The sequence below is a fragment of the Schistocerca gregaria genome, chromosome 2 (assembly GCF_023897955.1).
Source record: "Schistocerca gregaria isolate iqSchGreg1 chromosome 2, iqSchGreg1.2, whole genome shotgun sequence".
Taxonomy (NCBI): Eukaryota; Metazoa; Arthropoda; class Insecta; order Orthoptera; family Acrididae; genus Schistocerca; species Schistocerca gregaria.
This window is the reverse complement of record NC_064921.1, coordinates 833,451,264-833,464,824: the sequence shown is the minus strand read 5'-3', so window position 1 is coordinate 833,464,824 and position 13,561 is coordinate 833,451,264. Positions and strand designations below refer to the sequence as shown.

At 47.5% G+C, this 13,561-nt stretch overlaps 1 protein-coding gene across 1 annotated transcript in view; it reads left to right on the top strand.

Moving 5' to 3' along the window:
* LOC126336002 (agrin-like) overlaps positions 1–13,561 on the top strand; it is a 1,245,461-nt gene that overhangs the window by 1,105,030 nt on the left and 126,870 nt on the right. The window contains exons 17-18 of the mRNA XM_049999480.1: positions 6,985–7,162; positions 9,373–9,600. Of these exons, the coding sequence (XP_049855437.1) occupies positions 6,985–7,162; positions 9,373–9,600 (406 nt within the window). The remainder of the gene's footprint in view (positions 1–6,984; positions 7,163–9,372; positions 9,601–13,561) is intronic.

Sequence of the window (13,561 nt, the reverse complement as noted above, 5' to 3'; positions counted from 1 at the left end):
TGAATTTTGCCACCATTCGTGCCCCCATAAACTGGCCATGTTCAGAGACACTATTTACTCTGCGGATGTGGATATAGCACTCTTACAAGAGGTGTTTGTGGCTGACTTCCTAGTTCCCATCGGATACAACGCCCATGTTTCCCCCGCATCCGACACCGGTAGTGGCGTCGCCATCCTGCTACGCGACGGACTCCCTGCAGAGGACGTCATCTACCTCCCCACTGCGCGAGGTATGGCCCTCACACTGTTCGGCGTGCGTATTATTAATGTCTACGTTCCGTCCGGCACTGGCCGCCGTCATGACAAACTTTTTTTTGCCGAAAGCGTCGCACCCCTCTTCACCGGTCCGCAGGATGATTTGGTACTCGGTGGGGATTTTAACTCGACACAAGAGCCCGCGGACCAACTCCCCCGACATTTCCCTTGTGCATCTCTCTCAGTGGTCATCGACCGTCTACGACTTGTTGACACATGGAAGAAGCTCCACGGAATTCAACCGGACTATACATTCTACACCTCTCACTCGTCAAGCCGCATAGATCGCATCTACGTTACCCGCTCCCTTGCTGATGGCACACGTCATGCGGAAGTCTGGCCCTTGGCCTTTTCAGACCATGATGCGTACCTCTGTGACGTCACTCTCGCCTGACAGCAAGTGTGGCATAGTCGTGGTCTGTGGAAACTCAATGTCGCTCACCTGACCTCCTCAGACTGTCGCCGTATGGTCGAAGCAGCGTGGACACGCTGCCACCATCGTCGAGAAGCCTATGCCTCCACCTTATCATGGTGGCTCTCCTGTGCAAAGCCGACCCTCAGGAAGACTCTAATGAGTTAAGGAAAGGAATTAAAGGCGTGGCAAACAAATACCCTGCACTTCTACTACACCATTCTACGTGACTGTACGACGATGCCTTTCTCGCCAGCCCGGCAGTCGATGGTCCATCGCACGAAGGCGCAGAACTCCTTGATCATGTGTCGTAACTTGGAAGGCACAGTAGTCCGTTCTCCATCTTCTAATCGAATCCCTCACGAACGTCCGTCGATGTACCACCTCCTTCAGGAACGACAACGACGACGAAGAGCTCTGATCCAAGTCCTCACTGATGTGGAAGGGCGCCGGCACGACACCCAACAAAGCATGGGTCGTACTCTCCATGCTCATTTTGCCGGGCTGTACGCAGCCGTACCGCATTCTGCAGCACTGATCACAGACGTCGCTCAGCTTACTACGAACGCTCTTCCGGAGGATGCAGTGCATGACCTCCAAGACGACGTAACCACAGATGAAGTGATAGATGCTATCAAGGCGGGTTCCGATAACAGATCTCCTGGACCTGACGGTATACCCATCGAATTTTATAAAAGTTTTCACTATTTGTTGGCTTCCACGTGGACGGCAATCGCACAAGAGCTGATGTCACCGATGACAGTAGTCCCGAGCGCCTTTATAGAAGGCATTATTATCCCCGTACATAAACCGCGTGGGTTATCGAGGGTCCAGGACTATCGACCAATTACTTTGCTCAACAGCGACATGAAAATATTCACACTGCTACTGGCATCGCGACTCAAGAGGGTCGCACGTTACGTCACATCCTGCGACCAGACTTCCCTAGAAGGCGACAACAACATCCGTACGGCTCTTTGCCGTTACAGAGACATGATAGCATTAGCGCATTATCAGAGTCTCCCTGGCGCCTTGGCTTCACTGGACTTTAGCCAGGCTTTCGACCGTGTTGACCATTTCTATTTACGGACAGTTCTTCAGCATATGGGTTTTCCTGGCGGTATTGTCACAGTGGTTATGCGCCTGTTGAGTAGTGCAACCTCTAAAATCATGTACAATGGTCGCCTTACACCGTTCGTGGTCATCGCACGATCTGTACGACAAGGCTGCCCTCTTTCCACGATTTTGTATGCTGTCGCCTTGGAACCCCTGCTCCAGGGCATGCGCCAACGTTTGGGAGGTATGGCTGTGCACGGCCACCGTTTTTGTTGTACAGCCTACGCACACGACATAGTACTATATCTGCGCAGTGAAGATGAAGTACGAGCAGCACTGACATGGGTGGCGACTTACGGCGAAGCGTTGGGGAGCTGCCTCAACGTGTCAAAATCCAAAGTCCTACTCATTGGTGAGGGCTTGCCGGAGAGATGCGTTGCCCCCCTTAGTGTCGCAGCCACCATACGGTGTCTTGGACTTGATTTCACAGCAGACCTGCGCCGCTCAGCGACTATCAATGGTAGACGCTTGCTAGAGACAATCAGAGCAAATCTCGCAGATCACCGGCTACGAGCTCTCGACGTTATCCAACGCGCGCAATACGTGAACATGTATCATGCTTCCAGTATACCACACGTGGCTCAAGTAGTACCAGTCCCAAATCTCGTGGCGAGACGACTGTTGATGGCTCTCGGCTCCTTCGTCAGCTCGGGGATGTTATTGAAGGTACAGTATAAATCCCTTGCACTGCCACGAGATCGTGGAGGGGTGGGACTCATCCACGTGCCGACTCGTGTCAAGGCACTATACGTCAGCTCCCAACTAAAACTTTGGCACCGTTGCCCGCAGAGCCTTACTAGCCTCCTGCTTAACAACTTTGCACCGGCCTCCTTGTCCGGCCCAGTACTGGTATCGACCATTCCAACCCCCTTTTATTACATCCAACGATTTTTCCTGGATATCAGTTATATCTACCGGTCCTTACCACTTCCACGTTTGTACCTCACGAAAACAGTCTCCGAATTATTACAACAGTGCCGCCCGTCCAACCCCATCGAACGTAAGTATCCACAGTACGTGTGGCGACACATATGGAAGGCGATCCATGCGCGTTTTCTTGAATCAGACGTTCAATCAGCATGGTACATCATCGTGAATGGCAAACAAGTTAACCGAGATCGTCTGCACCGCATCCATCTCGCCGATTCATCCCTCTGCACCCACTGTGGAGTGGATGACACGGATGTCCACCGGTTCCACTGTGGCACAGCGTTCGACGTCTGGACACTTGCGCGGCGAATTTTGGCGTTTCTTACTCGCCAGACACCGACTCAGATCGACGTCCACATGCTTTTGTACCCCGATAAGACTTCCTACCCCTCCGCCAAAACTCACTCTGCGAATTGGATCTGTGCTCACACGATCCGCTTTCTTTTTACTTCTGGCGACAAGTCTACGCTAGGATATTGGACTTATCTCAACGAACGACACTGCGTCCTGATACGCAACCCACGCTATAAACAATATTTTTCCAATTTCTTACGGAGCACTTTCGATGACCCACCTAGTGGCTGGAACGTCCAAGCCCTGAGAAGCTGAAAACTGTATAAACCGAGCCGAACTGAATAGATCTGCTACCCAGAACCCAAGCCTACGCCATGAGAAGACACGTTTGGACGAGCTGGCACGCTGTAGGAGGAGGCACTTCAGGAGCTCCTGAAAGAACTGGACTTTAACTACAAGTCGCACGAGGACTTTACGTATATAAAAAAAATTGCTGAGTGGTAAGCGTGACGGATTGTCGTCCTATGGGCCCGGCTGGGTCGGAGATTTTTCTCCTCTCAGGGACTGGTTGTTGTGCTGTCTTCATCATCATTTCATCCCCATCCGTAGCGCAGGTCGCCCCAATGTAGCGTCGTATGTAAAAAAACCTGCACCAAGGCGGCTGGATCTGCCCGGAAAGGGGCCTCCCGGCCAAACGTTTATTTCAATTTTTTTCCATCACTGGTGGTCGTTGATGACGGTTTTGGCGTGAGTGGTGATGGCTGGATGCCTCTCCTGATACCACGTCTTCCCACATCCTCCTCCCCCAACCCCCCACTCTCACCTCCCATTACCCTGTACGGAATTTGTGTACATCCTCTGTCTATTTGTAGTGTCATCTCATGAACTCTTGTGAAAAGTGTGAGGACGCCTTAGAAATCTTAGCAAATCTTGTAACAGAGGCCATATGTGGAGTCAATCGGTATTCACCTAGTCCGGTGTGGGAAACAAGTTATATCTAGGATAGTTGCCGCAGTGGTCCTCGTCGTTAATCCACCGAGCTTATTCAGTCAGGTGCCGGTACGCCTCCCCCAGCCCCAAAGCGGCGCCCTAATACACGTAGCTATCCAGGCAGGTTCTTTACTTCTAGACTGTCTGATCAAAGGTATCCCGACGTCTATTAGGGGACATACATATTGGTGTGTCCATCCTTCACCTTTATGATGGCTTGAACTCTGTTGGTGACACATTCCCTCAGAGGTGCGAATGTCTGTGGAGGAATGGCAGCCCATACCTCCTCAACAGCCGAAACTAATTATGTTGGCCGCTGGGAATGAAGCGAAGTCGTCGACCTAACTCGTCGCAAAGCTGACACATTGGTACGCCAGTACACTTCTGGAATGTCATTGTGCACAAACAAATGCCTAACAGATTCTACTGTATGATAATGTGCCCTGTCGTACTAATTCAACAATTATCGTCTCTGAACTGTTCCTCTACTGTACACAATGCTGCAAAATCTGTTCATATCCTTCCGCATTTAGCGTTTGCTTAAGAGTGATAAGGAGAACCACACCCTAACCACGAGAAATACTGCTCCTACCGTAACACCATGTCCTCCGTACTTCACCGTTAGCGCCAACCACAGTGGCACGTAATGCTCCCCACACATCCACCAAACCCACATCCAGTACAGCACTCCGAGCTTCCACATCGCGGTCGCGAAGTGGAGCCGAGGCAGTTTCAGATAAGTCTTTACAGTCTGTAGATAATTTATGGATTTGTAGTTTTAGCTTGAAGATGTTCACTATGGACAGACGGTAGTCACTGTTATCCTGAAGAAGGTTGGGTTATCTCGACTAAAACCTACGTAAATTCTAGATAAACAGTGCAACTGTTGATTATTAAAATTAAAATTAATATTTATACAGTTGCTAACAGGGCCGCGAAATGTTGAAAATATCCAAATCCAAACCTTTCCACTGCATATATCGTGGTCCATGGCTCCAAATCATTTACAGTGATCCACTGTCCAGTGGCGTGCTTCTTTACACGACCTTAGGAGCCGTTTAGCACTGACTACAGAAATATTTAGCTTATGAGGAGCTGTTCGACCATTTTATCCCCATTCTTTTTTAACACTACGCATAGTCATTGTACCAGCTGGACTGCTGGTAGCACTTTTTAAATCACGAATGATTTCTTCTGCCGATTTCAAGCTTTTTGTTACACTCTCCACGATGCTCGACGGTAGAGTTGCGTTCGCAAATGAGGCTTGCCTGTCTTGGTTAAGGTCTGGTTGTTCTTTGAGGTTTCCTCATCACAATAACATTACCAACAGTCGGCTGGAGTAAGTATAGAAGCATTGAAAGTCCTGATGGATATCTTCTCAGTTCTAGGGGTGCAGTCCGGAACCGCGCGACTGCTACGTTCATAGGTTCGAATCCTGCCTCGGGCATGAATGTGTGAGATGTCCTTAGGTTAGTTATGTTTAAGTAGTTCTAAGTTCTAGGGGACTGATGACCTCAGTAGTTAAGTCCCATAGTGCTCAGAGCCACATCTTCTCAGGCGAATGCAGTGACTACTCCGCGTCCGAAGTCAAAAAATACAGAGTTCTCCGGACCCACCCGTTCTGCTGTTATTGTTTCTCTACTCACTACACAAAATTCCCCGCCTCCTTTCGTTCTAGCGGATCCGCCTCTCGTGACATCCAGTCGTGTTACGTGCTACGTAGAGTTGTCTGTGTACTTTTGATGAGACCGTGTGTACAATATGTGAAGGCAGCATGTTAAAAATTCTTACCATGTATGAGAGTTGTATCTGTTCCCGAAAGAACAGATACCACTGATGACCGTGCAGCTTCTCTAGAATGAAATGATAATTAATTCGACACCCTAGCTGCAAACAGGCTTTGATATACAACAATGGGGACATGTTAAAAATGTGTGCGCCGACCGGGACTCGAACTCGAGATCTCCGGCTTACAGGGCAGACGCTCTATCCATCTTCTTTTTTTTTTAACGATTCATTTTTTTTAATCTCATTTTGTTCGCATTTGTTCGTTGTATCTGCTCGGGGCGGACGTCATAAGACATCCGATTTAGTTCGCTGATGATCGATTAACTCAGTTTTTTTAATACAGAGGGTACGTAACACTCTGACCGAACACGCTGAGCTACCGTGCCGGCGTCCATCTCACCCACCGAGGGCACAAAGGACAGTGGGTCTGCCGGGACTTATCCCTTGCACGCTCCCCGTGAGACCCACATTCCAACTTTGTCGACACCACTACATTCGTAATGTGCCTAATAGATGTTTGCCCATCACATATCAACGCCTGTTTGAAGCTAGACCACGAATAGATGGGACTATCGAAGGTTTATCCTGCATTCTTGGTGACGAACTTGAGGTCGATTCCGCTGCTGAAAATTATATGCACCCGTCCCCCAAATGTCTGAGGAATTTTCCCTGTCATTACCACTTTGTTTCTGCCATTGTTACCTGCAACGGTAGTTAACTGCAGCACATAAATCCAGATCCATTATCTAGAGATTCACTTCTTTATTGTAAAACTATTGTCACGTTAAGGAATTATAGTTGCTTCCCTGAACAAGCAAGTTTCGTATCTCTTCACCACAGCTAGAAGCTGCGAATCGGCAAAGTTCGTTACTTGGTCGGTCTCACAAAGCACGTGTTCCGCCACAGCCGATTTTTCCTTCTGTCTCAATCTGCAACACTCTGTCTGTTGAGTAAGCAAATTTTGCAACTTACCGACACACAATTTCATGAAGCATGACTGTTTGCGTTATCGATTAGAGATAGTCCATAAATTTGAACGTGGCTGGTAACTAACAACATTCCTTCCGTTAAGGATGAAGCATTATTTAAATATGGACGTCGAGTTGACATATTTTCTCATAAAGTGAGTAATTTACTATGTATTTCTTACCGGAGATTTGTATTACGAGTGATTATAAAAAAATTCTATTGTGTTACAGCGTACCATGTTCCTGCCTTTGACGGAAGCTCGTACGTACAGCTGAGGGGACTGAAAGCGTACCATAAGCTCAGTATCGAAGTAGAATTCATCACGTACGCCAGTGAAGGTATCATCTTGTACAGCCAGCAGAAAGAAGACGGTACTGGGGACTTCGTGTCGCTGGCCGTAGTTGACGGGTGAGTAATAAAGAACTGAAAGTATGAGCATAATGAATTCAGTTAATGAGGTGGAAAAGTAAATGGCGTGTATATTCCATGATCTCATCTTCCCCTAAACGAAAAGTCCCGGTTTATTACAAATAAAACAATTTCCACTATTTCATCCACTATGACCACGCTCGTGGTACTGAGGGGACGATGTTTCGAGCAAATTACTCTCTTGTTCGGCGAACCCCTGTTTCTGATCAACGAAACTAATGCTCTCTACATCCAGCGGTACTTGAACCGAATTAAGGACACTACATTACTAGCAACCTGATTTTCGATAACCTCAACACGTAATGTTAATTGGAGCCATATAACATTCTTAATATAATTCACAAAGTAGAAACTGAAAATATCATTTCAGTTTTAAGTTTTTTTTTCAGTGCTTAGACAAAGACCGGTTTCGCGCTATTACACGGTCTAATGTGACTCCAACAGCAGTTCTAGCTAAAGTACTTCTCATTACGAGAGATTCATCGAATTATGAGAGTGATGTAGTATTTGTAGTGGAATACTTAGACTACTGACCATTAAAATTGCTACACCACGAAGATGACGTTCCACAGACGCGAAATTTAACCGACAGGAAGATGCTGTGATATGCATTTCAGAGCATTCACACAAGGTTGGCACCGGTGGCGGTACCTGCAACATGCTGACATAAGGAAAGTTTGCAACCGACTTCTCATCCACAAACAGCAGTTGACCGGCGTTGGCTGGTGAAACGTTGTTGTGATACCTCGTGTAAGGAGGAGAAATGCGTACCATCACGTTTCCGAATATGATAAAGATTTGATTGTAGCCTATCGCGATTGCGGTTTTTCGTATTGCGACATTGCTGCTCGCGTTGGTCAAGATCCAATGACTGTTAGCAGAATATGGAATCGGTGGGTTCAGGAGTGTAATACGGAACGCCGTGCTGGATCCCAAAGGCCCCGTATCACTAGCAGTCGAGATGACAGGCATCTTATCCGCATTGCTGTAACGGATCGTGCAGCCACTTCTCGATCCCCGGGTCAACAGATGGGGACGTTTGCAAGACAACTACCATCTGCACGAACAGTTCGACGACGTTTGCAGCAGCATCGACTATCTGCTCTGAGACCATGGCTGCGGTTATCCTTGACGCTGCATCACGGACAGGATCGCCTGCGATGGTGTACTCAACGACGAACCTGGGTGCACGAATGGCAAAACGTCATTGTTTCGGATGAATCCAGGTTCTGTTTACAGCATCATGATGGTCGCATCCGTGTTTGGCGACATCGCGGTGAACGCATAATGGAAGCGTATATTCGTCATCGCCATACTGGCGTATCTCTCGGTGTGATGGTATGGGGTGCCATTGGTTACACGTCTCGGTCACGTCTTGTTCGCACTAACGGATCTTTGAACAGTGGACGTTACATTTCAGATGTGTTACGACCCGTGGCTCTACCCTTCATTCGATCCCTGCGAACCCTACGTTTCAGCAGGACAATTCACGACCGCATGTTGCAGGTCCTTTACGGGCATTTCTGGATACAGAAAATGTTCGACTGCTGCCCTGGCCAGCACATTCTCCAGATCTCTCACCAATTTAAAACGTCTGGTCAATGGTTTCCGAGCAACTGGCTCGTCACAATACGTCAGTCACTACTCTTGATGAACTGTGGTATCGTGTTGACGCTGCATGGGCAGCTGTACCTGTACACGCCATCCAAGCTCTGTTTGACTCAATGCCAGGGGCGTATCAAGGCCGTTATTATGGCCAGAGGTGGCTGTTCTGGGTACTGATTTCTCGGGACCTGTGAAACCAAATTGCGTGAAAATGGATTGGGATATCAGTTCTAGTATAATATATTTGTCCAATGAATACCCGTTAATCACTGCATTTCTTCTTGGTGTAGCAATTTCAATGACCAGTACTGTAGCTCTGAACCGTCGAATCTTCTCCTGCAGTAAAGCCCTTTAGGGGATGTATATTGCAGATTTGCTTGCATTTCGGACGATGAAAACCTGAATGTATTTTCCCACACACTGATGAATCATTTAACAGAAGATATATTGTCCGTGAGCGCTTATAAAGATGTTCATACGTAAACTGACAAAACAGCAACTGTTACAGATTTTGCGTCAATACATTGGAAAAACTGTGACTGTCTTTAAAGTAGTGTGATCTTTGGTGCGTGGCGGTGTTGCAGCCACGTGGAGTTCCGGTACAACTTGGGCAATGGTCCGGTGTGGCTGGCGTCTGGGGAGCGCGTGGCGCCGGGGCGCCTGCACCGCGTGACGGCGCGCCGCTACCACCGCGACGGACAGCTGCGCGTCGACGGCGGGCCCGAGGTGGCCGGCCAGTCGCAGGGCCCGCTGCGAGCCCTCGACCTGCGCGGCGACGCCTACGTGGGCGCCCCGCCCACCAACGTCTCCAAGTGTGTGGCCCCGGTACTCCACACTCTGCTCCCCAAAACCCACCCACTCCACGCAAAACCCACTGCCCACACCATCTACTCCTACACCCAGAAAATCGCAAACAGCGACCAGCCATGCCACGACGCTCGTCTTTTTTTTATTTATTGGATTTCAATTCCCCCCCCCCCCCCCAGAGGGTGGGTGTGGGGGCTGGCAACAACGTAATAAGCTGCTCCATAGCCTACAGAAATGTTTAAAAAACATATGAGAATACAAACAAACAAGAAAAACAGGCGATAGAACGGTGACATTGCAAAAAACTATAAAATGGCGGAAAATTGTGGAATTTAAAATATAAGAACACTGCAGTGCAGATGCGGATAAAGATACACAAGAAGTAGACACGCACAATTAAAATACCCTGGCGTCAGTCTGGTTTCTGTTCGCATGAGATAAAAAACACAACTACCGACAGTACAACACTGAACACTCACTCATAACAGCACTATACAGGTGACATGGCGGCAGATGGGGGGGGGGGGGGGGGGGGAAGACCCAGACCTATGAGAGGGAAAAGGGGGGAAGAGAGGAAAAGAAAAAAGGGGGAGTTGATGGAGGGAGGGACATAGAAAAGGAGGGGCTGGATGGATGCGAGAAGGTGTGGGAAAGGCAGTGGAGGGGAGAGCAAAAAGGACTTAGGGGAGAGAAGGAAGCCACACAGAGGGTAGGCGGTGAAAAAACAGGATGGAAAGGGGGGGAAGAAGGAGCCTAGGGAACAGACAGAGAAAGGAAGGGGGAGGTGAGGATCAGAGTTGATAGGAGGGATAAATGGAGGGAGAGAGGGCATCATCAGGGAGGGGGAGTTGATGAAAGCCACCTTGGGAAAGGAGATGAAGGGTGTAGATGTGAAGGGTAGGGGGGACACAACAGTGAAGGCGTGGCAGAAGGCGGGGGTTGGAGTGGAGAGGAGTAACCAGGGGATGAGGGGGATCAAGGCGGCAGGGATGCTTATCTTTATTATCCTTTATTGTCATTTCAACACCTTTACACGAAAAGGCAATCCGGCAGCGGAATATCTATGCTCCTCTTCGGGCACAGATAACACAAACAGTATATAAAGAGACACAGAAAAACAAAACAAACACGGTGGATAAATGGTTCAAATGGCTCTGAGCACTATGGGACTTAACATCTCAGGTCATCAGTTCCTTAGAACTTAAAAAACTTAAAACTAGTGAAACCTAACTAATCTAAGGACATCACACACATCCATGCCCGAGGCAGGATTCGAACCAGCGATCGTAGCGTTCGCGCGATTCCAGACTGAAACGCCTAGAACCGCCCGGCCACCAGCGTCCGGCCACGGTGGATAAAAACGGTAGACAGACATATTAAAATACATGTAGCTGTTCACAGGCGCACTGTCCGAATAAAAAACATTCATCACTGTACACAAATGGAGGAGAGAGAAAGTACACACGTGAATGGTGGACCAAAAACAGAGAGCACTTGAGCACTAAAACGAAGACACACACAAGCACTGGCGATAATCTCTAGCACATGAAGGTTCACTGTTCATGCACTAAGCCAGAGACCTGTCAAAGGGAAGAGGTGTGTGTAGGAGGGTGAGGGGGTGGGTGTGGATGCCATTGGCAGAGGAGAAGGGAGGGGGGAGAAGGTAGGGGGGGTAGTGGAAGCCCTGGAGGAAGGGGGGAGGGAGGAAGGAAGAGAGGAAGGAGAGCAGGTGCCGTAGGAGAAAAAGACGGGGGGGGGGGAGGAAAGGAAGGTAGGATGGGTAGATGGAGGGGGTGGATGCTCATCCCACGAGCTAGTCTTTCATAATCTTCCCTTTGTCAAATTCCCTTGCGTCAGTGGATTTCCTCATTCCGGGTTGTATTGTCTTTAGAATAATTTCCTGTTCATCTCTGCTCCGTTTATACACAGGGTGTCCAGCAAAGGAGGCCCCCATTTCAAAATTAAGGTCAACAGACGAGACTACCAAACGATAAGTTTACTGTGAAAGCCGAAAAAGTTTATACAGAAGTAAAGCAGAAGTTTCGAAGTAGTTCGAAGAGCTGCTAACAGATGACGATGTAATCGCGATACATAGTACCTATAACCAGTGGACCTCAGCTCAGAGCGATCAGTTCCACCGTTTAAATGTGAAAGGAAGGTTTTTTTTTTGTCATCAGTCTACTGACTGGTTTGATGCGGCCCGCCACGAATTCCTTTCCTGTGCTAACCTCTTCATCTCAGAGTAGCACTTGCAACCTACGTCCTCAATTATTTGCTTGACGTATTCCAATCTCTGTCTTCCTCTACAGTTTCTGCCCTCTACAGCTCCCTCTAGTACCATGGCAGTCATTCCCTCATGTCTTAGCAGATGTCCTATCATCCTGTCCCTTCTCCTTATCAGTGTTTTCCACACATTCCTTTCCTCTCCGATTCTGCGTAAAACCTCCTCATTCCTTACCTTATCAGTCCACCTAATTTTCAACATTCGTCTGTAGCACCACATCTCAAATGCTTCGATTCTCTTCTGTTCCGGTTTTCCCACAGTCCATGTTTCACTACCATACAATGCTGTACTCCAGACGTACATCCTCAGAAATTTCTTCCTCAAATTAAGGCCGATATTTGATATTAGTAGACTTCTATTGGCCAGAAATGCCTTTTTTGTCATAGCGAGTCTGCTTTTGATGTCCTCCTTGCTCCGTCCGTCATTGGTTATTTTACTGCCTAGGTAGCAGAATTCCTTGACTTCATTGACTTCGTGACTATCAATCCTGATGTTAAGTTTCTCGCTGTTCTCACTTCTACTACTTCTCATTACCTTCGTCTTTCTCCGATTTACTCTCAAACTGTACTGTGTACTCATTAGACTGTTTATTCCGTTCAGCAGATCATTTAATTCTTCTTCACTTTCACTCAGTATAGCAATGTCATCAGCGAATCGTATCATTGATATCCTTTCACCTTGTATTTTAATTCCACTCCTGAACCTTTCTTTTATTTCCATGATTGCTTCCTCGATGTACAGATTGAAGAGTAGGGGCGAAAGGCTACAGCCTTGTCTTACTCCCTTCTTAATACGAGCACTTCGTTCATGATCGTCCAGTCTTATTATTCCCTCTTAGTTGTACATATTGTGTATGACCCGTCTCTCCCTATAGCTTACCCCTACTTTTTTCAGAATCTCGAACAGCTTGCACTATTTTATATTGTCGAACGCTTTTTCCAGGTCGACAAATCCTATGAACGTGTCTTGATTTTTCTTTAGCCTTGCTTCCATTAGTAGACGTAACGTCAGAATTGCCTCTCTCGTGCCTTTACTTTTCCTAAAGCCAAACTGATCGTCACCTAGCGCATTCTCAATTTTCTTTTCCATTCTTCTGTATATTATTCTTGTAAGCAGCTTCGATGCATGAGCTGTTAAGCTGATTGTGCGATAATTCTCGCACTTTTCAGCTCTTGCCGTCTTCGGAATTGTGTGGATGATGCTTTTCCGAAAGTCAGATGGTATGTCGCCAGACTCATATATTCTACACACCAACGTGAATAGTCGTTTTGTTGCTACTTCCTCTAATGATTTTAGAAATTCTGATGGAATGTTATCTATCCCTTCTGCCTTATTTAACCGTAAGTCCTCCAAAGCTCTTTTAAATTCCGATTCTAATACTGGATCCCCTATCTCTTCTAAATCGACTCCTGTTTCTTCTTCTATCACATCAGACAAATCTTCACCCTCATAGAGGCTTTCAATGTTTTCTTTCCACCTATCTGCTCTCTCCTCTGCATTTAACAGTGGAATTTCCGTTGCACTCTTAATGTTACCACCGGTGATTTTAATGTCCCCAAAGGTTGTTTTGACTTTCCTGTATGCTGAGTCTGTCCTACCGACAATCATATCTTTTTCGATGTCTTCACATTTTTCCTGCAGCCATTTCGTCATAGCTTCCCTGCACTTCCTATTTATTTCAT